The 25,475-nt window shown below is 40.7% G+C and overlaps 1 protein-coding gene across 2 annotated transcripts in view; it reads right to left on the bottom strand.

The window, feature by feature from the left end:
* RYR3 (ryanodine receptor 3) overlaps positions 1-25,475 on the bottom strand; it is a 264,337-nt gene that overhangs the window by 96,005 nt on the left and 142,857 nt on the right. For both annotated transcript variants that reach the window (XM_060273292.1, XM_035110794.2), the window contains exons 37-50: positions 24,645-24,747; positions 22,759-22,896; positions 17,702-17,975; positions 17,128-17,242; positions 12,353-12,482; positions 12,044-12,147; positions 10,075-10,210; positions 8,530-8,710; positions 6,870-6,978; positions 6,222-6,342; positions 3,766-3,935; positions 2,428-2,648; positions 629-719; positions 209-349 (exon numbers count right to left, since the gene is read on the bottom strand). In XM_060273292.1, coding sequence (XP_060129275.1) covers positions 209-349; positions 629-719; positions 2,428-2,648; positions 3,766-3,935; positions 6,222-6,342; positions 6,870-6,978; positions 8,530-8,710; positions 10,075-10,210; positions 12,044-12,147; positions 12,353-12,482; positions 17,128-17,242; positions 17,702-17,975; positions 22,759-22,896; positions 24,645-24,747 — 2,034 coding nt within the window. The remainder of the gene's footprint in view (positions 1-208; positions 350-628; positions 720-2,427; positions 2,649-3,765; positions 3,936-6,221; positions 6,343-6,869; positions 6,979-8,529; positions 8,711-10,074; positions 10,211-12,043; positions 12,148-12,352; positions 12,483-17,127; positions 17,243-17,701; positions 17,976-22,758; positions 22,897-24,644; positions 24,748-25,475) is intronic.

Here is a 25,475-nt window from a genome sequence, read left to right as displayed (position 1 = left end):
TGACAATGTAAAAAAGTCCCAAGGTCTATTTTTCTATTGAATCAATGGGTATGTTAGTCTGAAGAGAGCTCTCAGTGATTAAGTAGGGCATTTTCCTTTTACTAGGTGCATCTTTATAGCATTTAGTGGAAGCAAGCAATTTGTGCTGTGTACAGAAGCACAGGTGTGAATTGTAGTGTCTCTTGCAAATATTACTCTGGACCTTTACCTTATGAGAAAGGGAATCAAATATTCCCCAGAAGAGTTTTTCAGATAAATGTAACTCTTCTTCAGCTGCAATTCCATAATTTCCCCATCCAGAAGGCAAGCAATAATATTTCCAACATTGCTCATAGTGATTTGTTAGCAGCTGTGAATGACAGAAAAAACCAATACATTAAAGAAAACTATTACAACAATTCTCACTCCTTTTTTAATAGAAAACTCTTAGCAGCTTTGTTTATAACGCAATGGCAAATCTTATGTTTTAAAGCAATTGCGCTTTAAATTAGCTTTGACTAATAAGAAGGCCTTTATTCTTGAAGATGTGCGCGCAGTCTGCCTTCCAAACTGTTTTTGAAATTAAAAGAAAGGAATCTCTCATACTACTGAAAGATTTAATATCTTCAGTAGAAATAGAAGGATTTACCTTAAGTGACATTTTACAATATTCATTAAGTAAGGGTACATCAAAAACCAGCCGTCGTAATAGCTGCTGTAGCATAGAAGGCCGTAAATGACTAGAATTAAAAAAGAAATTCATAATTAGTAATGTGTACATGTTGATGAAGCTGCAAGGCAATTAAACAAATGATTGGAATGTGAGACGAACAGTGCAAGTGTTCTGTAAAACAGATTACCTAAAAGGAAAACAGCAGATTAGGATCTACTCAGTTATGTTCAATGGAAACATTTTTAAGGGTGCGGCAATATTCCATTGAAGCAATCACATAAGCAGAGAAATTCTGATTCTGATCATGTCTCACGACAGGAAAAATAGAGAAGGAAAGTTCTATGTTACCCACCTCTATCCTGGCCTGTATTTGACCATATGAAAGAAGCAAATTATAATATGATCCTAATTAACTGAATCCCAGCCCCACATACTACATGACATTCTGAATAATTTGGTATATATACAGTACTCTAGAGTAGTCGTGAGCAGTGTAACAATCTTGCGTGTGTAACAAACTAAGTTATTGGGGGATTTTCCCCTCAAGAAAAGTTTCAGAAAAACTTCCTATATGTATCTAATTGGTCACTGTGAGAGCAGAATGCTAGACTCGATGGGTATTTGGGCTGATCCAGAAGGTGAGTGGGAAGCATGACAGATTATATCACTGCTATGACTTAGGAGGGTCCTCCAACGCTGGAACAATATTGAAAACGTGCCTAATTTCTTCCTGGTGGGTTTGATGCCCCCCACTCACTGATTTATCACATTGACCTGGGAACACCCATGGTCTTTAAAAACATGTACACTTGTAAGCAGGGTTAAGGGTAAGGTGTTGTAGAGGAGAACTATGGGGAAGGTGTCTCTAGTAATGGGATTGGCTCCTACCATTAGGCAGAGCAGCACAACCACCTCAGGGGGTAAATGCTTGGGTAGCCGGGGCAGCCAAGATTCAACTGCCACTCTAGGCAGCTTCTGTATGTGGAAAGAGGCGGGGGGGGGGGGAAGAATGCAACCCTGTCCTTTGGCTTAGGCAGAAAACTGTCGGGCCAGTAAGGAGGTATACCAGGGGTCCAACTTAAAAACAAACAAACAACCCCTCAGAGGTTCTATTTTCAATCAAGTGGTATGCAATTTTGTTCAATAAATAAATAAATAAATTTAACCCACCCCTTTATTTAACCTGCAACCTGACACGGGACCTTATGGTGAAGGGCAGGTAAGAAATTGCACGTTTACATCCATTTGTTTCGGACTTTCTCTCCTTTAGAGAGGGCTAACTGTCTTCTAAACTGGCATCTAATTGCCAGGGAGGCTGTGTTCTCCTGCCTATCCAGGATTCTGTTGAGAAAGGCCTCCATTCTGACAAGCTTCCCAGATCACTTTGTTCCACAGGTGCAGTAGCAAATGAATTCCCGCTTCCTGCACCTAGATAAATATATAATTTTTGTACATGATATAATGTGAAGTTCTCATTTGAGGATCAAAACTGATTATCTATTACATACTTGATATGTTGTGTTGTAGTCAGGCACAATGAATTAATCGTGTATTATTTCCTTGTGTAACACCCAGCCTTATTGCTTGCTCTCTTCACTGGAGATTTTTGCTGCATGTAATTTAGAGACCAGCCAGAGAGGTGAATATAACTCTGTTAATAAATCTGTTATAGCACTAAAACCTGTGTGGAGCCAGAGTCAACAGATATACAATAAATTATATTGTAAAGGCAGCGTGTTTATATGAAACAGAAAACAATCTTTATACATACTTACTGGCAGATAGCAAGCAAACATTCTTCAATAGTGTCTCTCTGTGCTTTGGTAAGAGAGCGTCCTTTGGATAGTCGATACATGGTATGAAGTGTAGAATCAATCAGAGAGACATAATGCTCAGTCCCCGAAAAGAGGGAAGCGCACCGTGTGAGTAATGGAAACACAGCTGTACAAATATATCTGTTTAGAGCAAGAGCTGTCTCTGTAGTACTCAAAGAAACCTGCATAAAGGACATATATGCAACTATTACCCAAGGTGTCCAGAAAAGGTTTTCAGGTTATAAAATGTTACTGCTTGGTCAATGGTAGTCTCAGTTTTCTGCATATGATTTCACTGGTGGCTTGTGCAACTTAGAATCACACCAAGATGAACCTAACCATGTAGTCCAAGGGCTGGATAAAACTTCAGTCATTCCAACCTATCTAGACTGGAAAAAGAGGGTTTTCAAGCATCTGGAAGGCAACAGCACATGTCTAGAAGTTTGTATTCATCTTGATGGGGCATAAGTGTGTCATTGAAACTAAAACTACACTCTTCATTCATCTTTTCTATTCTACTCAGGTGTGGCCTAAAATTCTCTGTGCAGCCTAAAACTTTACATATCCCTACATCAACAGAGATAGTTCCAGTATTTATATACCCTTCTATATTTTTATATATTACATCTTCCTTACCTGCCAAGTCTCTAACTTTGAATATATTGTCTTATATTTCCATTTACACAGTATCACTCCTAACCCAAGATCTAATTCTGGTTGTAAATCCTTGTTAGCATGAACCATGCTTAGTTCGGATTTAGATCTAAGATGAAACCATGCTTAATGACACTGGGCAGAATTTCTGCTTGAGCAATGAAGAAGCATGTAGTCATCAGCTTGGTTTATGATTCCTTAACCCATGTTTAATATTTTGTCTGCACTGGCCTATTGTAGATTTAATAGAAGAATAAATTTTCTGGGTTTCACTCAGGTAACAACAATTAAGCTGTGATTGTTTTTCAATTCTATATACAGAAATGTTTTATCCTACAGAAAACAAAACTAAGAAGAGGTTTTGTCTTGTTGACTCTTGGTTTTTCTTGGTTGCATTTCCCCTCAATTCCCATAAGGTGAAAATATTTTATAAGAACACACAGGAATTTGTGAATTCATGGTACCAGTCTTGTGTTATTCATTGATTGTAGCATCATCAAATGAGAGATAAGAATACAACACTTCAAGATTTAGTAATTTTGTTTGTTTGTTAGCTGTATTTTATAACATCAATGAACAACAAAATTGTACCTTATACATAACTTTGAGTCCAGTTGTAGATTAAGGTAGTGACAAAATACTCACTGTATCCAATGAGGCACATGCTCTTAAATCTGGTAAAAATCCAACTTCCAAGAGGTGGAGAAGGAAGCTTTGGTCCTTTATACCATAGACACGATCTAGAAAAAGTACCATGGGTGCCTTATGGTCAGGCAAGAAACTTGCAGACATGTCTGGTTCTGTAACAGTTCCATCTGAAAAGAAATCCAATTATGTTATTGTTCATACAATTTTAGCTTTCTATGACTATTCACAAACTCAAATCAAAATATCCCAGGTCTGCTGGTTTTCATATTGTAAAACCTTTAAAATGCAACAGGACACAGCAATCTGAATTACTTTGGAAGTGGTGCAGGAATTCAAATTTTAAGAAACAGGGTGGGAGTCTGTGAGACACCATGGGAGGAGGAGAAAATGGTTGGTACCGTAAGTTCTCCCCTCCCCTTGCATGAAAGTATTGAGCCCTGATTGCTCTGGAGTGTTTCAATGACACCTGCAGGCAAGTCCAGCTTGGTTAAGTGCTGCTGTTCAAACTCCACAGTGTCAGCTGGAGCCACTTGGGATCCAGATGAAGAATTGGGCCCTGAGAGAGATCTGTTGGGTGAGGTAAGTGCCACAGAGGGGAGACTGCCAGGTGGCGTATCTGGGGGAACCAAGGTCTGCGAGGCCAGAATGGTGTGAAAAGGAGGACTCTCACATGCTCTTCCCTGATCTTCCAATGGACCATTGGAACGATGGGAAGTGAAGTGAAAGCGCAGAGAAGACCTGGTGGCTATGGTGAAAACAGGGGATCCCATGTCTCCCATGTCTCCACTGATGGTGACTGGAATCTGGTAAAGAATGGTGGGAGGTTATGATTCCTGTCTGAGGCAAAGAGGGACAGTTGGCATTGGTCAAACTTGGACAGAAGCTGTTGAAAAACTGCCAGATACAGTTGCCATTCCACTTGGTCCATTTTCCTGAGGCTCAGTCAGTCTGCTTGCGTGTTCAGGAGACTGCAGGTGAGCTTGGCTGAGACTGACTGGACTGACTGACTGTTCTGCCCAGCTGAGGAAGAGGGGTGCTTCTGCCTAAAGCTGCCAAAATTGGGTACCTCCTTGTCTGTTGATGCTGGGTATTGCTGTGGTGGAATCCGTGCATATTAGGATGTTGCTGAGCTGGAGATGAGGAGCAAAGTGTTGTAGGGCTAGGCGAGCTGTTCAAAGCTCGAGCCAATTGATGCTCATTGGTGCTTTGGTGGGAGACCATAGGCCCTGAATGTTTAGCTCTCCACAGTGAGCTTTCCACCCTGTGAGGATGGCATCCAAGGTGATCATTGCTCTCGGAGGATCAGAAAAAGGAGAGCCCTCTACAAGCTGGATCGCTGCCCACTATCTCAAGTCTTGACAGAGGTGGTGGGGCAGTTTGACATGCAGGTGTCTTGTTCGATTCAATCTTTCTGGTAGGCAGTAGAGCCCATGGGCATGGTGCTTTGCAAACAGAGTGTTATGCACCACTGAGATGCCCAGAGCTAGAACCCATGCCATAAACATGAAATCCGCTATATTAGATTTTCTGAAGGTCAGAACCTGAGCTGATCTTTCCCACTCATTCCAGAGAGAAAGAAACTAGGCCTCTGGAGGTTTCCAGTAGGGCCCCCAAGTGGACTAGCTGATTGGTTGAGGTTACTTGGAAGTAAGCTTCTAGAAGAGAAATCTATTGATGTGAGTAGGTCTGGTGATTTTCTCTGATAGATGGAAGACTTTCCATTTTGTATTTCCTGTAGGTCCAGAATGGTCCAGGAATTTAGGTCCAGAATGGGTTTTCCATGAAGCGCCATGTTTTTTGGGGTGCCATGAAGAAGATTGAATAGATGCCAAAGAAGCATTCCTCTGTAAGGACTGGTTCTATTGCAGCTGCTTATAGAAGATGGAGTGCTGTCCCTTGCATAATAGTAGAGGATTGGTTGATCATAGAATCATATAATTGTAGAGTTGGAAGGGACCTCAGGGGTCATCTAGTCCAACCCCCTTCAATGCAGGAATCTCAGCTACAGCATCGATCACAGATGGGCATCCAACTTCTCCTTAGAAACCTCCAAGGAGGCCCACCACGTCTCAAAGGAGTCTGTACCACTTGCTGAACAGCTCTTAGTGTCAGAAAGTTCTTGTTGGTGCTTATTCAGAATCTCATTTCTTGTAACTTGTAGCCATTGGTTTGAGTCCTACTCTCCAGAGCAGGAAAGAACAAGCTTGTTCCCTCTTCCATATGATATCCCTTGAGATATTTGAAGATATCTGAATTGTTAATGAAGTAGTTGATATACTGATATAGTTAGATTTTGGGGTTTTTTTTTTGCTATGAATTATTGTTTTTAATACTGAACTGCTTGTTCTATTTTTGAATAATTGTAAGCTGCATTGAAAACAAATTCTGTGGAAGGATGGCATACAGATAAATTGATTGAGTGTATTTACCCAACACTTTTAAAAATGCCTTACCTTTATTTACTGCTGGCAATTTTAGAGGTATGCTTATAATCCCAACCAAATCTTCAGTTGGCACCAAGGAACGCAGGATGGAACGTATTCTAATAGCTTCACCTTTTCCAGTTTGGATGAGCTGTATTTTACACAAAATTCAATTAACAGAGGCAATATTCTCTTTAACTTTTCTCTTTCTTTTTTTAAAATGTAAATAACTGCAAAATTATGGACTTTTTCTACATATATGAACTGTTTAAATATTGGTACTTAAAGGGTCATTCTATTGGATAGTTTTCCTTTTTAACAAATACTTGTACTACATGAATATAAATATTACATAAATGAAGTTCCATATAAAATTGACTAAATACTCTTATAATACTCTAGTTCCTCTTTACTTTATTTAAGAGTATCATAAGATTACAACTATTTCAGTGCAGGAGGGAGCCCTCTCAGAAAAAATATACTATTCTGGCCTTCCCTTTGAAAATCTAAATGGATAGTTTTATCTTAGTTTAAATTGTCATTTTAGTAAACAGAGATTATTTATACTGATGATAATGATGTGAGAAAGTGACTCGGGTTGCTTGATACTATTTGGAGCTTGAGACGTGTCGTGTGACCTTTTGCTGCTTCTGCACAAAGGAAAAAAACCCCACTTACATGCAATTCCGGTGCACAACGCCCAAGCAAATCTATAAGAGCTGAGTAGAATGACATAATCGCATTGCCCATATGCACAACCTCCTCCTCTTCTTCATCTTCTTCAAGACTGTTAAAAAGAAATCAAGCAGGCATGGATAAAATCCAAAGTGATCTGGAAACTAATATAGCAATAACAACAAGAATTAAAAGAAAAACCCAGCTTCAACTAAGCAGGGAATAATGGCTGGCTTGTTTTTTATATCTCCTAGCATGAATCCAAAGCAAGTTGGCATTAATAGAAATGGCTTCTTTTCTTTCTTTCGAGCTTTCACCCAAAAACAAACCCTAGAATGAACTCCGTCCGATTCCCCTGTGGGCAGCGTGTGTATTGGCTGGCACCCAGGATGGAATGCACAGCAGCTAACTAGAGTGGGTATATATACTCCCTGAATTGGGATGGACTAAATGTTCCATGCAAATGCATGTATTGGAATCAGGGCCGTCTTACGCATGTTGGGCGCCCGGGCGCCCTGGTGCGATGATCGCTCCGGCGCCCCCCGCCACACCCCATTTCTCACTGCGGTGGGCGGGCGCAGCGCACGCCGCCCCCCCTGGTGGCCCTGCGCCCTGCACCACCCGGCTTGCCTTGATTGGAATCCCAGCAGAGAGAGATTGATTGCTGTGGGAGGAACTTATTCAAAGTGGAGAATGGTGTGCGCTTTCCTCTCCCATTCCTAATCTGCTCCAGCCCCTCTCCACAAACACAAGCATAACTATGTGTTTGAAAACCCATGGAGAAGAGCAAATGGCTCCCTGATAGGAACAATTCCTAATTTGGAATACAGTAGAGAAGCAACAAGTAGGGAATGGTTGTGCCCCTCCCTCTTTCCCACTTCTTCCTTCACTCTAAAACACCCCTTATCAAAGCAGCTCATTTCACATGACTCTGGCATGAGGGTTCACTGGTCTTCACGGAGCATTACTGAGCTCAAACAGTAGATAAAGGAGGCTGCACAAGTGAGCTGGAGTCCTGCTGATTTGAGTTATTGTTTATTTATATTCCCATTTTTGGCTCAGAGGCACACGGAGTGATGAATAGCATATGAATACAATAAATGTAAATAAAATATCTGTAACAGTTTGTATTTCGACTAAGTTTTACTTAGTTGATCAGGAGTTGTTTAGAGTACACCCCCTGAAATTATTGGCCCTAAATTAGTCATGTCTATTGTTTCCAATGGGTCTACTGTGAGGAGAATTTACATTGTACATAACCCTAAGTATACCTAACACTTTGTTTCTGAAATCTCAAAGTCAACAAACAAAGCGATTTGATGCATTATATGGGTGCATATTCATTAGTATTAATAAATAATATCCAGTACCAAATAACTTCATGGAAGAGTCAGCTCAGCAGTACTGGAAAGAAATTGTGCCTCTGACAGTAGGTATTGCAATTACAGTATATAAAGATATATGTCCATACTTCTAGAGAAGCAAGATTTCTAGGCAAATACATCCAGGGAGTATTGTTTTTTCCCCCATCTGATTATGTTACACCTAGTGTCTAAGTGTCCTTTTCTACAGTATGGTATGTTATTGTAGCTGACACATAATCAAGGCAGACTTTGAATGGCATATTCCAAAATAATGTCAAGTATTGTGTATATCCACGTACAGTTCCCTCTTATATCCCTGAGAGGGAAGATCAAGAGCTGGGTTCTCAGATATCTTAATTGCTCCTTGCATAGCAGCCAACAAACCATTTCCTCCTTCTCCTCTAAGAGCTGGCCCAAAACATTCGGGACGCCGAATTAGAAGCTTGACAACAACACTGGCATTTTCCTCTACACTTTCACCTAAAAACAAAAAAAGCAAATTTTACTGACATGAATAATAAAACCAAACAGCAATGCTGTGTGAACTCTATACATTATTTTTATAAGAACACACACGTACACCCCAAAATCCAAATTTTGTGTAGAGAATTAACCATTCAGATTTCAGATCTTTGATTCAGATTTGGTTTAGTTATTTTCTTCTGGTGTCAAAATTTTGGTTCTCTGAGACAGAACTCAGTAGGAAAGATTGGAGAGGAAATCTGAATGAGCCATTCTGTGCATTGATCTTAAAAAAAAGCCTTAGCCTCAAATAATGGAACCACAATCAGAGGCCATCATCAGAGGCCTTCCCCCTAGTGCCTCTGCTGTTTGGCTTAGCACAGGGGTTCCCAACAAAAATTTCTCGAGGACCCCTCATCGAGCCGCTATTGTGACAAGGACCCCCATTAATTCCTAATCCTAAAATTAAAAAGTGAGAGCCAAATTAAGAGTCTTTTTATAGTTTATATTTATACGTTTTTTACAGTTACAACAGAGTACTCCATCAGTATACAGTTAGTTTTAATTTTCAGTTCTTAATGAGATGAGTTAAATCTGTCCTTTGAGTCCATTATTTCTGAAATATTAGGTTCCAAACTTGAAACCAACGGTCCATTTTTAACTACGCGAACTGTAGCTTCCGCAAAAAACAACGCTTTGTTTACAAACACAACTGTTTTGCAAAGAGGCAGCGCGCGCCAGGGAGGAGGGAGGGGAATGGAGAAGACAGGGTACCTGCGCAGTAGCGCACAAATGAAGCCGACGCGCGCAAAGCATCTTGGGGAGGTGAGCGTTTAGAATGCGCACGCTGCCTCTTTGCAAAACAGTAGTGTTTGTATAGCGCCACCTAACGGCATACAGCAGAACTACTGCCTCTATCTAATTCTAGTTTTGCGCTAGACTCTGCTCATGCAGGAAGCGGCCAAAACAAAAAAATTTGTTATCATACGAAATATATTTAATATATTCTTTATTCTAATAGCATCTTGCGGACCCCTCTGGCATAGCTCGCGGACCCCTGGGGGTCCGCGGACCACCTGTTGGGAACCACTGGCTTAGCACATGTAACAGCTGGGGAAAGGAGCTTCTTCCTTGCAGAGGCCCTTATCTGGAATATTCTTCCCATAGAGGCATACCTAACCTGGTGTCTTTCCAGCACCAGGTAAAATCTTTGTTATTTTAAAGTATGATGGAGTGGCAAATGACCAAAACCTACAGTTAAAATAGCTTATGATTTTGTGAACTAAACTTGTGATTTGTTTTCCTGAGATAGCAACTCATGAGATTCAGTCATAGCAAAATATGCTTTTTCACATATTTGTCCATCCAGTAACTAAACTTACCATTCACAAAAACAGCAAATCTTAAGAATGATAGATATCGTTCACCCTCTATTGGATTCCAACCAATGTCAGGGTATCCTGTTGCTAAAAGCATGGGGCAGCTCTGGAGACCACAGCCTGCCAAGTACGTTACAACCTGCCAAACACAAAACACTGGTAATATCTACAGGAGGTTTATTACAACGAATTAAAAGTACAAGGTGATTCAATTTTTAAAATCCAAGTGCAAATCTTTGGAAAGAGTAGAAGGAGTAGAACAGTTAATTTTACAGTACTGGAGATTACCACTCTGAATTGAGAAAAGAAAGGATCTGCTTGCAGAAAGAAACTATTTTTTATACATGGATTTTTTTTCTAACTGGCACAAAACTGGTTACTGGCAGGGGAGGATCCCATACCAGGAAGTCTGAAAAAACACTTGTGGTATTTTTATATTTGCCCAAGATAAGATTAGCTCTGGCAACACTAGTCATTCAGCGGGGTTGCACTGAATCCAGACATATTCACCCCCAAAGAGGTGATCAACAATGACAGAAATATAGATGTCTCAAGCATTCAGTCAAGGACACTCACAGACACTAGTGTCCCAGAGCAAATGCTTGAGGTAACAACCAGGGCGAACAGTCCTGCTCATAGCTGGGGCTCAATCTGATCCTGAAAACTGCTCCCAACATTTTTCACTTCCCGAAGGCCTTCCAGAAGCTTACTTTTCAGTTGGGCAGTTGCTTATTTTATGCGCGTTAGTGGCCAGTGTGGTGAAGCTGAACAGCCAAGTTGCCCTCCTGACTCTGCATCCTACCTGGATGAAAATGGGGTAGGGCAGCAGCAAGTTTGGTGCTGCACCTATACCCTAGCACATGGGTAGGCAAACTAAGGCCCGGGGGACAGATCCGGCCCAATTGCCTTCTAAATCCGGCCTGTGGACGGTCTGGGAATCAGCATGTTTTTACATGAGTAGAATGTGTCCTTTTATTTAACATGCATCTCTGGGTTATTTGTGTGGCATAGGAATTTGTTCATTCCCCTCCCCCCAAAAAATATAGTCTGGCCCCCCACAAGGTCTGAGGGACAGTGGACCAGCCAACTGCTGAAAAAGTTTGCTGACCCCTGCCCTAGCAGAGCAAACTCAGTGCTTACACAGGTGTATCCAGGTAGCCCTGCTCCTGCTGTGTCCTGGTAAGATGTAGCAATGCCATCTATATCAGGAATGTGTGGCTCTGCACCACCAAACCATTTTTTTTAAAGTATCTGTAAGGGTGACTACCTACAGGGAGCCAGCCCCCATCATCCTAACGTCCACCTTGCCAAGCACAGGGAGCAGCAGTGGGTCTGAAGCAGCCAGAGGGGAGGGGAAAGACTCGGAGGGAAAGAGAAATCAGCGTGAGGAACAATGGGAAAGCTCGGGGGCGGAGAGATGCAGGCAAGAGCTCAGGGATGCTGGAGAGACCTGCCACCGCCTGCTCAGGGAGGAGACTGAGAAGGCATTGCTCCTTCCGGCGCAAGAGTTAAGCAGAGCACCGCGACGCAGGTCAAGGGGGAGGCGTTTTGGGGTGCCCCGACTACTTTGCTGGCGTAAGAACAGACGTATGCCATTGCCGGATTCTGATTCGGAATGAGAGGTCATGTTTTAAGCTTTCTCTGCACTGTAAATATCTTGCACAATAAAAGTCTTTAAAGACAAATTGGACTCAAGCGGAGTTACTCTAGAGTAGCCACGATGACCCTCTGACAGTATCCTTCATATCTTTAATATATTGAGAACAATTTATGAATGAGAGAACTCGAGATTTTATTTTATTTTTACCTTCTACTTACTATTCTACTTAAGAGCGAATGGACCGTAGTCATACAATAAAAGTTAAAAATATATGTCAAGTGAAAACTAAGCCTCGTTAAGTAATACATGGCACGACTGACAATAAAACAAGGGGACCAGAAGAAGGAAAAAAATAAGACAGTGAGTGATTACTTTCTCAAGGTCTGGCTCCTCCAGCGCCAGAGCAAGCTCATTATTGTCCATTACTGAGGCAGCTGCTACATCAAGTGGAGTGGAACCCCTCATTGAAGGAGAAGCTGTAGCAAAGACATGATAACGCACAGTAATTAAAATAATTGGTTTGCAGTTATGATTTGTATGCAGCAGAGGGCAGTAGTTAAATGCAGTTTAGATGAAACTCAACCATTCACATATAAAAAACAACCGCCAAACCAAAGGCCATAAGTTAAACTTGTGATATGGCAAATGTAGGTGAATGGCTATCAAAATTATACAACATACCAAGTCCAACACTGCTGTTTTCAAGTAAGTAGCTTAGATGCTCAAACATAGCTTTTTGGTTCTGGCGACTGATTCGACAAAAATAGCACAGGAACCGACAACAACTTGCTACCATTTTTGGAAAAGCGATCTGTGGAGGGGAAAGAACAGTGCCGAATAACAGGAAGCATTAATTTCTGCCCAATTTCCTAATGAATAAATAACTGATATGCAGTCTGCAGAAATAAGGGAATCTCCAGTGCGTATGGCAGAGTCCCCTTGGTGATGAAGTGCTGGCAAAACCTGTTTAAGAACTTTGGAATGGAGATGATGGTTTGGATTCTGAGTAGCTCTCCTGCAAATAAAAGTGCTCCTTTTGTTGACGGAAGGATCTCTCATCCACTTAAGGTCCCCTGAAGCTCCCACACTGCTCTAGATGGTCCCCCCAAAGTCTATTAAACAGATTCTAGGGGTGATGGTAGTTCAGAGGGGAAACCAGCAATAGTTGCAGGGCCGCACAAAGGCAGCAATGGGAAGAGCACTCACAGGATTAGCTCGACACTGTTGAGCTCATGGAGGCCCAACCCTGGTCTACCCAGCTAAGCTACAGTGGTGCTGCTATTGGGAGGGCAGCTCCACCCACCCACCACACAGACCACGACTGCTCTCCTCTGCCTCTCTCTTTTTCTGAGAAAGAATCATTTTTTTGGGGGGGGGGGGACAGGTAGTAAAGGCCTCTGTAAACTAGATGTGTTAAATCAATGTCAGCTCAATGAACCGGTTCAAGTCAGTGATTACACCAAACCACAATTTTGAATTTATCAACAGTTCAGAGAACAGTTTAGGTGGTCTTTGCTGCCAGCTTATGAAAATAAAACTCAGAGAAAAATAATAACGCATGTACACTTAACTATAATGCAGCCAGGGGAATTTTATCTTGCTTTAATAAATCTTACTCTTTGTGTCAACAATTAAATAAAAGTTAATAATCACATCTGGCCATAGGACTGAGCAGGGCAGCAGAATCACTACGGCATCCATAGCTCTGCCGGCTACAGAAGGGAGATGTTTGCTGCACCACTTCCAGGCTAGCACTACATTTTAATTTTAATTTTAATGTTGTTTAATGTTGTATTTTATCTTGGTTTTAAGCTGTATTTTAATTAATTGTTTTGTGTTCGGTGTTAGCCGCCCTGAGCCCGGTCTTGGCTGGGGACGGCAGAGTATAAATAATATTTATTTATTTATTTATTTATTTATTTATTTATTTAGAGAGGGGCCTAGATCAGTCCCTTTACTTGTTAATGTGTTGCCTTACAACCCAGCAGATCCCTGGATCCCCTCCAAAATATCCCACCATAGCTTGAGCTGGGTGCTGCTGCTGGGAACATCACCCGTGGCAGCTCTCTAACAACTAACCTACAGAGTCGTTTTAGGAACCATGAATCTACAGCCTTGACAAACAAAACAAACAAACCAACAAAAAACACTTCAACAACCAGTTGCAAAGCACTTCAATTCAGAGAATCACAATCTCTCTGATTTATTTATTACTGCAATAGAGGAAGTTATCTGATCCTAGAAGATTGGGGAAAAAGAGGAAAGTTCTGGATCTAAAGACTTGACACCTTAAAACGATATGGTGTCAGCCTGGAGGATAATAACTGACATGCCTCAGCTACTCCAAACCAAACACCTTTAATTTTCTATCCTCAGTATTCTAGAACTGGCTATAGCATATCATAGCAGCTGAAGAAGGTAGAAGCAAAAAGGTTTTACTAAAAAAATTAATATATCTTAGTTGTTAGTTGCTGTAATATGCCTACGCTGTGTGGAAATTATGAAGAAACTAAGCAAAGTGCAAATAGATGCATCAGAATTAGTGCTGTGCCTTTACTGCATCATCAAGAACCATAATAGTGAAGCACGGTAAGTCTCAGGCTGATATTAAAGATCCACTTTACTTACCTTGGTATAAAAAAGTTTTTTGCCCAATCAAAGAAAAAGAAGCACCTGTCCCCTGCGTTCCCCCCCCTTACAATATTTACTATGCAGAATGCATGCACAACCCTAATCTGAAAGGCCTTTATAATAAAATGGCAGTTTCGCATGCATCATCAATGCAGATGAGACCCTCATAAATATTTCTACATCATCATGCTAAGAGAAGAGAAGCCCAATAATCTCTGTCCAATAGTAAAAGCATTAGAATGTTTCTTCTCAGCCATTTGCATCATAGAGGGCATGTCTGGGTCAATACTCAAAGCCATTAGCAATTGTCTTCTGTCATCATAAAACATTTGTCATACACATTTGTCAGCCCGAGTAAGAACTTACAACCGTTCAAGTGTCAAACAGCAGAGTGCCACAATAATCGCTCACTCTCCTAAAATACCAGCAGTAGAATAGCATAAGAGTTCTGCAGCTTGAATCTTGATAAATGGTATGTTGTTGAAATATCTCCTGCTGGCATAATCCAACTGTTTTATTCTATCCCATCCAGAGCCGTAGCTAGGTGATCTTGCGCCGCTGGCAGAACCGTCCAGATTGCGCGCCCCTAGCCACGGACAAATTAGCTCTTCTTTCCGCCTCTGCTCCATCCCCCCTCCCATTAAATTCACCCTCTATTTTAAACCATTTCTTACGAGGCAATAATCAATATTTATATTTACAGACATATTTTTGCCGATTTTGTGTGTCCCCATCACCTTCGCCCCTGGTGGAGGTCCACCTCGCCACCCCCTAGCTACGGCCCTGATCCCATCACATATTTACACCATAGCATCCAAGTGCTCCGAGTAATGCATTGACAAAGCCTTTCCCAACTTGCTGTCCCCCAGATGTTTGAACCACAACTCCAATCAGCCTCAACTAGTGCTGACTGGGACTGACAGTCCAAAACATCGAAAGGGCACCAGGTTGGGGAAGGCTGCATTAAAAATGTGCAATGTCAGCTCTCGCCCTTTTCTCAGTAAATGAGACAAAATCATTTTTGATCCTTTTCATTATGTATCTTATATTAAAATCATATGATTTTATAGACGTGACCTATTTCAGGTGTTTGTGGCACTCAACCTATATAATCTTAAAAGCCAAATACTTTGAAGCTCAACTGGACTGCATACAACACAGATTTAAGATATATTAGAAAGACTATGATGACGTTACTACTCTTTTCAGACAAATGATTTTCCTGTAGAAAAGTCATAAGGAATTATTTTTGAACCAGAAAATACAAAAGTACAAAGCTCCGTGTTTGCTAGACCTTCTTTACATCACCAAAATGAGACAAAGATCGCAGCCAACACTTAAGGCAGGCCAAGCTCAGCAATGTACAACCCTTTCCTCATTCATATGCACTGATTTACAACTGATTCACAACTAAGAGAGATTTCAATGTATTGAGATCTACATCCCAACCTCCAAAGCCCAAGAGTAAGAGGCGTAAAGGGCTGATCTATGCATACAGATAAGTAAAACATTGCAGGGCGGCTGTGCCACTTCAGAAGTCAAATGTTTATTAACTTAGAAAATGTTTAACCACTTGATCAAAAAGTGGTGTACAAATAAAACTTATAGACAAACATAACGATCCATTTGTGATCGTTACTCCCTCCCAGACTTTGCTGCCCTGATCTCATGGGATAACGACAAAATTCATAGCTGGATTCTAGCTAGGGATGAAGCTTTCGATCTAGCACAATCTAAGGCGGCTAAACTCTCCACGTGGCTCCCCCATGTGAAGAGGTAGGTAATGTAAATTCCTGTTAAACTTTTAGCCAACACATCTTGCTTTCGCCTTCACCTGGATTTTATATTTAATGTTCAAATTGTATTTGTTATATTTTATTGCTGTGCGACAGTTGCCTGTTTGTTTGTACATGTGCTATGGCCATATGGCTAATGCAATAAACTACTTTTAGACAAACATAGGTAAATCCCCAAGGCAATTGAAAAAAAATATATTCACAAAACCATCATAATTTGTTGGCGCCCGTCTGTCTCAGGAGACAATGGAGGAGTGCACCTTTGGGGGTGAATCTCTCCCAAAATTAAGCCTTTCTATAATCCCATTAACTCATGAAAAGAGTGACACATATACTGAACTATTCCCCACATACAGATAGGACTTTAAAATGCTCAACTGACACATTTTCTGGAACTATTTTCACACATTTTCTCCTTTGAGCATTTACTGTACTTTGCAACTTTTGAGACCTCTTAACACATTACTGTTTTAACAGGTATGTCAACACCTGCACTGTGTTCCCATTAACACTGTAATGCTTAAAGCACATGCACATCTTTTTCTCACCTTTTGTACACTACAGGAGAACACAGTATCCCTGTTAAAATCTCAGTAAGTTAAAAAAAAAAGGTTGAACACACATTACACAGTAACCCCTATGTGTGCAACTGAATGCAGGTTTCAATTATTTGGTCTTATATGCGAACTTATGTAAAGATGTGTGCATTCTGAATATGGGGGGGGGGCATTTTCCGCAAGTGCTCCCAGTAGAGGACTATTTTACTAATATATAGTATTGGCATGCTGCTTAGAACCAGCTTGGCTGAAGTATTTGAATTCTCAATTTCCAGCTTCTTTTTTGTATGCGCGATCTTTACAGTCCATCTTTAGTGAAACCTTGCCTATACAACTCCCATCACACATAGAGCTAACAGCTCATACTCCGTACTACACAAGATAAATATACTATTCTTCTTTACCCGCAATTCCTTCCAGCTACCGAAGGCATGCTTTATAACAATCACAGAAAAAATACTTGTGAAATTACCTGAGATTTGTCCCCTCCAAGCACATTTACCATTACTTCCATAACTGTCTCATGCATACCCAGGACTCTCATTAAGTTAGGATGCTGATAAAATACTTTGTTGTTCATTATATCTCTAAATGGGACAAGAACAAATTCAACAAAAACAATCATTCTTTCTCCTGCAAGATCTGTGTTTATAAATCTGTGTTTATAAGCACTGCATTTTTAAGGTTCAGAATTAAAGAGTAATTACAAAGATATGACTATATTCTAATTCCAAGATTATAACACATATTACAAGGTTTTTATCAAGAACAAAACAGACTATTTCTCTATCAATATGCCAACTCACTTTAGGCAGGTTCATAGATGTTCATATGGAAAGTAAAGAGATTGTGATAAAATGGGTGCATATAAAGTTCGTTCGTTCATTCATTCATTCATTCGTAATTGAACCAAACCAATATTGTAGCACATGTACAAAATTAGGTTTTATAGTGGGCTTAAGCACTACTATAACCAGGCCTGTAAATTTAATATTTCAATATTTAATTTTTATTTAGAACATACAAATAAAATGTTTATTTCATACCCAAGGCCATTAATCATAAGCAATTCTTCTTCTTTTCCCATTCTGACGCTGAGAAGGGAACGAATTTGACCCAGTGCTGCTAATAAGTTGATTGTGTCTTGCACAGATGTAGCACTTATAGTGTAGGATTTCCTCAGAGCCTGAAGCAGCTCTCCAATGCTGTCATACTGCCTTCGAAGGAGGTTAAACATAATACGAACTAATTCTGGATCTTGGATCTGATCTTCTTGAGCCCAGCGAACCATAGTTTGAGATATTAACTCCTTGAGAGTAGCTGCAATACGGGGGGGGGGGGGGTGAGGAGAAAAGGAAACGCAAACTATTATCCACTGAAAAGACCTAATTTAAAAGGATTCTTTGAATTCAGTAACCTGAAAGCTGAATTATCAATGAATACCAAAATTATTCAGAAAATACTATTATCAACTGCTGGGAGAAAGGGCGTGGCCATTACTAGCTAGCGGCTCTCACTATGATTCCATAGTATTGTTCTGAGATGGTTTCTTGGGGGGGGGTGGTGGAGGCAATTTCCCTATCCCCCAAAGCCCACAGCATCTCTCCAGGAGAATTTGTCTGCCAATTATTCTTTTATTGATTTTCCGTAATTTTTAACAAATTGTCACCAAATTAATACAAATTCAATACACATTTAAAAGTTAACTCCCCCCCCCGATGTCCCTTCTAATTTCCTCCCTCCTAGAATCCTTTGCTGCTTCCAATAAAATAACTTTTCCAACTATCATTTCAAAATACATTCGTCCCTTCTCCCTTCACATCACATGTTCAATTACCAACTTCTGCTATGGCTTTTATGCGTTGTTATAACCTGTCCTCAAAATAGTCAAGTAGAGTAAATCCTCTTTTACCTACAATAGTCATTCATCAGTTTTGAAACATTTCCTTCTGATACCTCTTAGGCAACACTTTGCCTGAGAAAAACAGATCTTGCTTCCTCCCAGGCAACATACACACATTCTTCCTTAACATGGCCTTGAATATTGCTGCCTGACATCTGCCTCCAGTAATAAACAACTCAGCCTCACTGGTGCTGCGTGCAGAGGGTGAAAATGAAACCTCTAGAATTTTTTTTTGTATAAATAAATAATATACATTCCACCCCCCAACACTGCCAATCTCCAGCATTACCCACCCTTCACATTTTGCGAAATTTAATCCTCAATTTTACATACAACCAGCTCCTTAATAAATCATTAATAAATAAACATAATCCCTATCTCTTCTTCTCTGCCTGAAAGTCTCAGAAGCCATCAGGATGGTATACACTGTGGTCCATCGTGGCACTTTCACTGTTCTTATTTTCAACTACAAGCTTCAAGAGAGGGTGAGTGGGCTGATGTAATCTCAACAAAATCCATACCTCCTCTCCATCCCCCCCACCAAACCAATACATCTTCCTGCAGTCTATCCTGCCGATCCTCAGTTTCATTACACCAAACTCCACAGTTTCTTCTCTTCTGAATGCTTAAAAGACAGTCAATCCAGCTGTTATCAATCTTAGCTTCTTTACTATTTCTATTTCATAATACAAAGTTCCAAGGGGTGGTCAAAATCCCTCAAGGTTATTACTCTTCATCTTCTTTCAGGCAAAGTCCTTACTTATAAAAGAAATCTATCCCAAATAGGTATCTTTAAAGTCCACTCTTCCCGAAAACTTTACATTCCATTGCTTTAGGGAAGGGTAGATAACGCAGATCCCCCCCCCAAAAAACCCATGACTTAAAATATTGCCTCCCCTCCCCTCCTTCCACCGCTCAACCATAGCAGAAATTAGCATCTTTCATTATTTCAAAACCTTTCCAAGTAGATTATTTTCTCCTGCAGCATAAATCAGGATCTTTTCAGGGGGGTGCCTCTTCGCTTGCCAATTATTTCTGAATTCAAAGGTATTCCGCAGCTCACCACAGTAGCTTGCTGGGGCTGTCCTTGGATGGAGCCGTTGAACCCAGTGCCTTTTCATCTGGGAGATGGGGATTTCCACCCCTGCTCACAGACAAAAAAAGGCATTAAGGATGACCGTGGGTCATGCCCCTTTCAATACCCTTGGAAAGTTAGGGGAGGCATGCCCCTTACCCCCCCCTTTAATCTCCATCTGGGACCCCTCCTGGGCGCCAGAGCACCCAAGAGGGCAACTTGCAGGGTTCGCTGCAAAACAGGAAACCTCTCCAGGGGCTTTTGGGGAAGGAGAATGCTAGCTGCCACAGCCCCTCTCCCAGTGCTGGAGATGAGTTTTGTCTCAATTTCCAAAATTTGCCAGAGAATTCACCCCTCCACATTAAATTTTGGTTCAGTACTAATGAAAACTACGGCTTGTCAATTCTGATAGCACATAAAACACTTCAAATCATGGCTTCTGATTCTGGTTTGCCAGCTTACTGTAAGCTATTGTTTGTCAATGTAGACCAGTGGTTCCCAAACTTTCTTTGGCCATGCCCCACCTAAGCATCTCTAAAATCCTGAACCCCCTTCCCCCGACATATAATTCTTATTATTCAAAAGGTGAACTCCTTTAGGAAGACTAAAAGACCATTCACTGTTAATAATTCATTCTCAAATTGCTCCCCTTAAAAATAAAATTCCTCCCCTGTGGGGTGTGTGCCCCACGTTGGGAACCACAGATACAGACATAATGGCAAACTGCTACTAAACTTCCTGTTAAACTGTTGCAATCTGTTTGGTTAATGCAAATAAAGCAAACACTTAAATTAAAATCAGAGTCCATGTGATCAAAATAAGCTACCCATCAAGAAGGGGTCAGCTTTTTCATATCATTCATCATTATGAATAATAATGTCAGTTTTGTGAGGCATAATGTCCTGGATAATGTTTCCTCTCTTGATAATAAATTTCAAAGGAGAAAAAATATTTTATTTATGGTTATGCCATGCCATGCATGCCCCTGTCAAGTATGCTTTCAAATCAGCATGTTTTTATATGGCATTTTATATTTGCTTTTACATGACACCAAGCTTAAAAAAATAAGAATTTTAAAAGAGGGTATATCATGAGCTTCTGCAAAGCGGATTAGTGAAGTACATATACAGAGTGATGTTATCCCTAACCAAAGGACGCTGCAGATAGCATATCCAAAAATGTTTTACAAACTCTGCCTAATAGCTTCATGCCATCAATGACCTAGAATTCCTGAGGTCCCAAATACATGGACACTTCCGAAGTAAATATATTTGTGTTTCATTTTTAATGGTTGACTGGATAAACCACTGGAGCATCAAATTCCATGCATCCTTTACAAAGCTATCTCTGAACCCCAGCTTACTTAACTGTAAATTATGCATTGGTAGTATTTCAAAAACACCAGACACTGAATCTTGCCAACATTTAAAAAGTGGTCTATAGAGGAGGAAAGTGGTGAATCTGTAGCTATCCAGATGTGGCTGGAATATAAGTCCCACTCATTCCCCTCCACCAGAGGCACCAGCTTCTCCAGAGGATTGAGGGGGCACAACGTGATGTTGCGTGACATCCTGTCATCGCATGCGCGGCCCTCTGAACATCTGGACGTCGCTACAGGACTCTATACACAAAAACGGCTAGGCACAGGAACAGTTTTTTTCCTCGTGCCATCAAACTTTTAAACTCGTACCCTGTTTCTCATATTTTAAGGCATCCCCATAAAATAAGCCATAGCAGGATTTTTAAGCATTCAAGGAATATAAGCCATACCCCGAAAATAAGACATAGTGATAGGAGCAGCAGCAATGCTGGCCGCGGCAGGAGGAGGAGGAAAAAAATAAGACATCCCTTGAAAATAAGCCATAGTGTGTTTTTTTGAGGAAAAAATAAATATAAGACATGTCTTATAATATGAGAAACACGGTAGTTGGGTAGTGGAAGGGGAGGCCAGTTTTGGGGTAGGTTTCCTTTGCTGTGCTATTGTATTGTGAGCGGAATAGTGTTTGTATGAGGTACATTTTTTACATTGCAATATAGTTGAAGCAAAATTCCAAGTATGTTTGGTACTTGGCCAATAAATTATCCCTTTTCCTATTAAGGGGGCCCAGCCCCTCAAAAAAACATTTTGGCAGGGGAAACTGCACAATCTGCATTTTATGCCTAACTTACTGACCAAAAAAGGTCAGCTGTAGCCTTACAATGCTAAAAATATGTGTTCAAGACCCTCTCTCAGCAAAACATTGCCTTAGCGTTCCATATTAAATGACATGACATTCCTCACAAAGCAACAGTGTGTGGCATTTTTTACCATCTTGTCATCTAAACCTGCTTGGAGAACCTATCATAGATTGGGTCCAATATTATCACAGCTCCAGTGAAGCTGCCCCAACGGCAGCTGCAGGTTTTAGAGAAAAACGTCCCTGCAGAACAACCAGGAAAAGACTGTCATTCATTTCTACCTATATTTATTTTCATTCAGTATTATGCAGGTCATTAAGCATTGGAAGGAATTACTGTATGCCATACTAATTAGCTCTAAGTGATTGATGACTGCCTGAAAGAATTAACGAAGGCTCGGGGGGGGGGGGAGTTGGTGGGTGTATTCAGCACAGTTTATAGCACTGGTGCGTTGAAAGATAACCCACATATAACCAAAATGTATTGTAAATGAAAAACTAATTGATATTTCATTATGCCTGCAAAAGATAACATATCAAGACAAGATATGTATGAGCCTTTCGCCCAATGTTCACAGCCTCTTCATTCCTCTCCTTGCTTGCGACATAATAAAATCAGAAATTCTCTCATTAACCATTCACTGAATGAGGAAACGACGATTAGGAGCTTTGGAACAAGCCAGGAAACTAAACCAACCTTATCCTAACCCGCCCTGCTCCCCCCCCCCAATACCACATATCATTAGTGGTGCTACTTCTTTGAGTACATCTATTAATGAATTGATACTATCCTTTAAATTTAAGGCAAGATTGGAATCTGGAAGTTCTTGGCTCATATTCATTCATACATACTTCACAGCTCACTGTTCACCTGCTTCCAGGTGTATTATTCTGTTCTCTAAAAATTAAATAAAACGAATTAGTATGAATAACAATTCAAGCTCTTACTGGGATATTTTTCTTCTTCCTCTGTAGGTTCTCTCTTTTCTGTTTTTGGTGGTCCTTTTATTTTATACACCAATGAACGTAGCTTGCCAGTCCATGACAGATCTTCCTCTTCTTCCTCTTCTCCTTCTAATGGAATACCTAATGGGTAATAAACTCATTTTGAAATAAAGTGCAGTCTGTGTTTTGCCAGAATTCCCATGATGTCAAACTGATGTCCCAAGCTTAAAAAATAATCAAAAACATATCTTAGAGGCCCACCCGTGCGCACAATTAGATGTGTACAGTCCTTCTGTGACCGCAGCTTTCCACTCATGGTAGACCAGTGCAGCTGGAGTTGGTGCAGCTGGAATCCCTCATACGCAGAGCAACATGCACAGTAAGAAGTGGGGACAATATGGTGGATGACTGGATCGGCTCCTTGATAGACATATCACACCCTTCATGTAAGCTAAAAGTGCTTTTCAACTGCACACATCTGAAAGGTAAAGGTAAATGGACCCCTGACCATTAGGTCCAGTCGTGACCGACTCTGGGGTTGCAGTGCTCATCTTGCGTTATTGGCCGAGGGAGCCAGTGTACAGCTTCCAGGTCATGTGGCCAGCATGACTAAGCCGCTTCTGATGAACCAGAGCAGCACATGGAAACGCCGTTTACCTTCCCGCTGTAGCAGTACCTATTTATCTACTTGCACTTTGACATGCTTTTGAACTAATAGGTTGGCAGGAGCAGGGACCGAGCAACGGGAGCTCACCCTGTCGCAGGGATTCGAACCACCGACCTTCTGATCAGCAAGCCCTAGGCTCTGTGGTTTAACCCACAGCGCCACCCGCGTCCCTTATCTGAAATGTAGGTAGGTACTATTGCCATTCTGGGGTGTGTGTGCTCAAGTTGTGAGTAAAAGAATGGTTGCTAGGTGAGAAATGAAGATGATGTGTTTGGAATAGACATCTTTTGAATATGCACTGCCTATATATTTCTAGGCACTACACTGAACAAATGGTTTCATACTATTGACCACCATCAATGCTTAACTTAAAAGAATTTCTGAAGGTTTCGTGTCTCTTGAAAATACACGTTTTCTTAAATAATTTAAACAGACTTGCGTACTGTGTAATGCTATACAACTCTGAACCTTAACTTCCCATTCCATTCACAGAATGGGTTTTTCTGCCTTCCCTTCTTTCTGCCCTCGTGACCTCTGAAAATATGCTCCTGGGGGTTTAGGAGTAGAATGTAAAATGGGAGCTGGTATGCAGCATCTCTCCCCCACTCCCACCCCCATTCTTCTCTTGCTCCATTGCAAGATGAACCTGCTGCTTGCAGAAAAGCAGACACACTTTTGTATCAGGAATATTACATTGGAGGACACATTTCATTTGATGGCCTAAAAAGCCGCTTTCCCCATTTCAGTTATTCAGCAATAATACACAAACTCACAGCTAACGTTATCTAAAATACACATAAAGAGCAGGTGAATGGGAAGAAAAGGACCTCTATAAATTTTGTGAACTTCTTGCTTTGGGTACAATGTATGTCTGTGCATTTTGCATTAGATTATTTTCCCCATAGGAGTAAAGAGTTGACATTCGCTTAAAAGGAGAGAATGTTTTCAGGTACAAGTTCTTTGAGAACTACTGCTGCCCCAGTACATTTTTGAGTGTAAATATTTATACTTTCCTGTTTTTCTAGAGAACATTTGGGAGGATAAGTCTAATTAGCTTTTATGGTGTCTTTTTTAAAATCTTTGCAGTTTTCAGTTTTAATTAATCAATATCATGTTTGCCAGGAAAAGACAATGAACTAAAACAAAACTGCAGGAATTAATATTTCACAATAAGCGGAATCTCAGCAATAATATGCTCCACCCAAAACAGGCAATCACTTACCACAATGGATTAGGAGATCATCGTGAAACTCATATAACTCTTCCTGAATCTCCTCTGGGCAAGGACAATCCTCTCCCAGTTGAAAGTTTAGCAACATATTAATCTGAAATTATAAGAATAAACTGAAATATCTTTGAATACCAGTTATAACCATTACACTATGACCACAGTAAGGAAACTCATACAATGTCACAAAGAGCATACAAAAGAGGGGAAGTGGCACTGCCTATTGGCAAACATACATACTTTAATACATTTAACCATTGTATTGCTTTCTCCATTGTCTTTCTGTACCTCTTTTATTTCCCTTATGCTCCTGTTTATTTAGATTATGTCTGCAGCTTGGTTATACAGTGGTACCTCGGTTTATGAACACAATTGGTTCCGGAAGTCTGTTCATAAACTGAAGCGTTCGTAAACTGAAGCGAACTCTCCCATTGAAAGTAATGGAAAGTGGATTAATCTGTTCCAGACGGGTCCGCGGAGTACTCAACCTGAAGCATACTTAACCCGAAGCATGGGTGTAATTGGTTCCGGAAGTCTGTTCATAAACTGAAGCGTTCATAAACCAAAGCGAACTTTCCCATTGAAAGTAATGGAAAGTGGATTAATCCGTTCCAGACGGGTCCGCAGAGTACTCAACCTGAAGCGTACTTAACCCGAAGCATGGGTGTAATTGGTTCCCGAAGTCTGTTCATAAACTGAAGCGTTCATAAACTGAAGCGAACTTTCCCATTGAAAGTAATGGAAAGTAAATTAATCCGCTCCAGATGGGTCCGCAGCATTTGTAAACCGAAAATTCGTAAACCGAGGTGTTCGTAAACCGAGGTT

This window comes from Zootoca vivipara, chromosome 1 (assembly GCF_963506605.1).
Source record: "Zootoca vivipara chromosome 1, rZooViv1.1, whole genome shotgun sequence".
In the NCBI taxonomy this organism is placed as follows: Eukaryota; Metazoa; Chordata; class Lepidosauria; order Squamata; family Lacertidae; genus Zootoca; species Zootoca vivipara.
The sequence above is the reverse complement of the archived record's forward strand: the minus strand, read 5'-3'. Positions and strand labels throughout refer to the sequence as shown.